This window comes from Salvelinus namaycush, chromosome 4 (genome assembly GCF_016432855.1).
Source record: "Salvelinus namaycush isolate Seneca chromosome 4, SaNama_1.0, whole genome shotgun sequence".
Classification (NCBI taxonomy): Eukaryota; Metazoa; Chordata; class Actinopteri; order Salmoniformes; family Salmonidae; genus Salvelinus; species Salvelinus namaycush.
Genome location: NC_052310.1, coordinates 84,160,767 through 84,161,586, shown reverse-complemented (window position 1 = coordinate 84,161,586; position 820 = coordinate 84,160,767). Strand labels below are relative to the sequence as shown.

General features: G+C 45.1%; 1 protein-coding gene across 1 annotated transcript in view; it reads left to right on the top strand.

Annotated features, from left to right (window-relative positions):
- The first annotated feature begins 511 nt into the window (after positions 1–511).
- LOC120046876 (adhesion G protein-coupled receptor B3-like) overlaps positions 512–820 on the top strand; it is a 37,024-nt gene continuing 36,715 nt past the window's right edge. The window contains exon 1 of the mRNA XM_038992450.1: positions 512–657. Within this exon, the coding sequence (XP_038848378.1) occupies positions 519–657 (139 nt within the window). The 5' untranslated portion in view covers positions 512–518. The remainder of the gene's footprint in view (positions 658–820) is intronic.

Sequence of the window (820 nt, the reverse complement as noted above, 5' to 3'; positions counted from 1 at the left end):
CAATATACCATTTAGCAGAAGCGTTATATATGTATGCTGGAGTTGTATGTAGTTGTAGTGCTCATGGCAAACAGATAATATATTAATGGAGTGTAGTACAATCTTTGGTTTATAAGGTATTATGTAGAATGAAAGTGCAGTTCAGATCTACTGTGTTTTATACCTGAGTAGAATTGTTATATGATACTGTGCTGCTTTTGTGACTGCTTTTATGTGATCAAACTGTGGTGCATTATGGGAATCTCAGAATTGACACAGTCAATTCTTCTAATAATCTTAGGTCCTTATGTGCTGATCTAGGATCAGGTCCTTCTCGTCCATATAACCTCATTCATTATGATCTAAAAGACTAAACGGATCCTATATTAGCTATCCCACTCTGAGATGCTTTGTGAATACAGGTCTAGGAAGTTGATGTTGTCGGCCATTGCTGTCCCGCTCACTCATGTTCTTCACAAGGTTTTACCATCCAGAACCTCACTGTCCCTTTTCTTCGTCATCAACAGGGTGTCTGTACCATGACGACAGCCTTCCTTCACTTCTTCTTCCTGGCGTCGTTCTGCTGGGTCCTAACGGAGGCTTGGCAGTCCTACATGGCCGTCACTGGGAAAGTCCGCACCAGGCTCATCAGGAAGAGGTTCCTCTGTCTGGGATGGGGTGAGTGTCTCTGTCTGGGATGGGGAGAGTGTCTCTGTCTGTGATGGGGAGAGTGTCTCTGTCTGGGATGGTGTGAGTGTCTCTGTCTGGGATGGGGAGTGTGTCTCTGTCTCTGTCTGGGATGGGATGAGTGTCTCTGTCTGGGATGGGGAGAGTGCTCTGT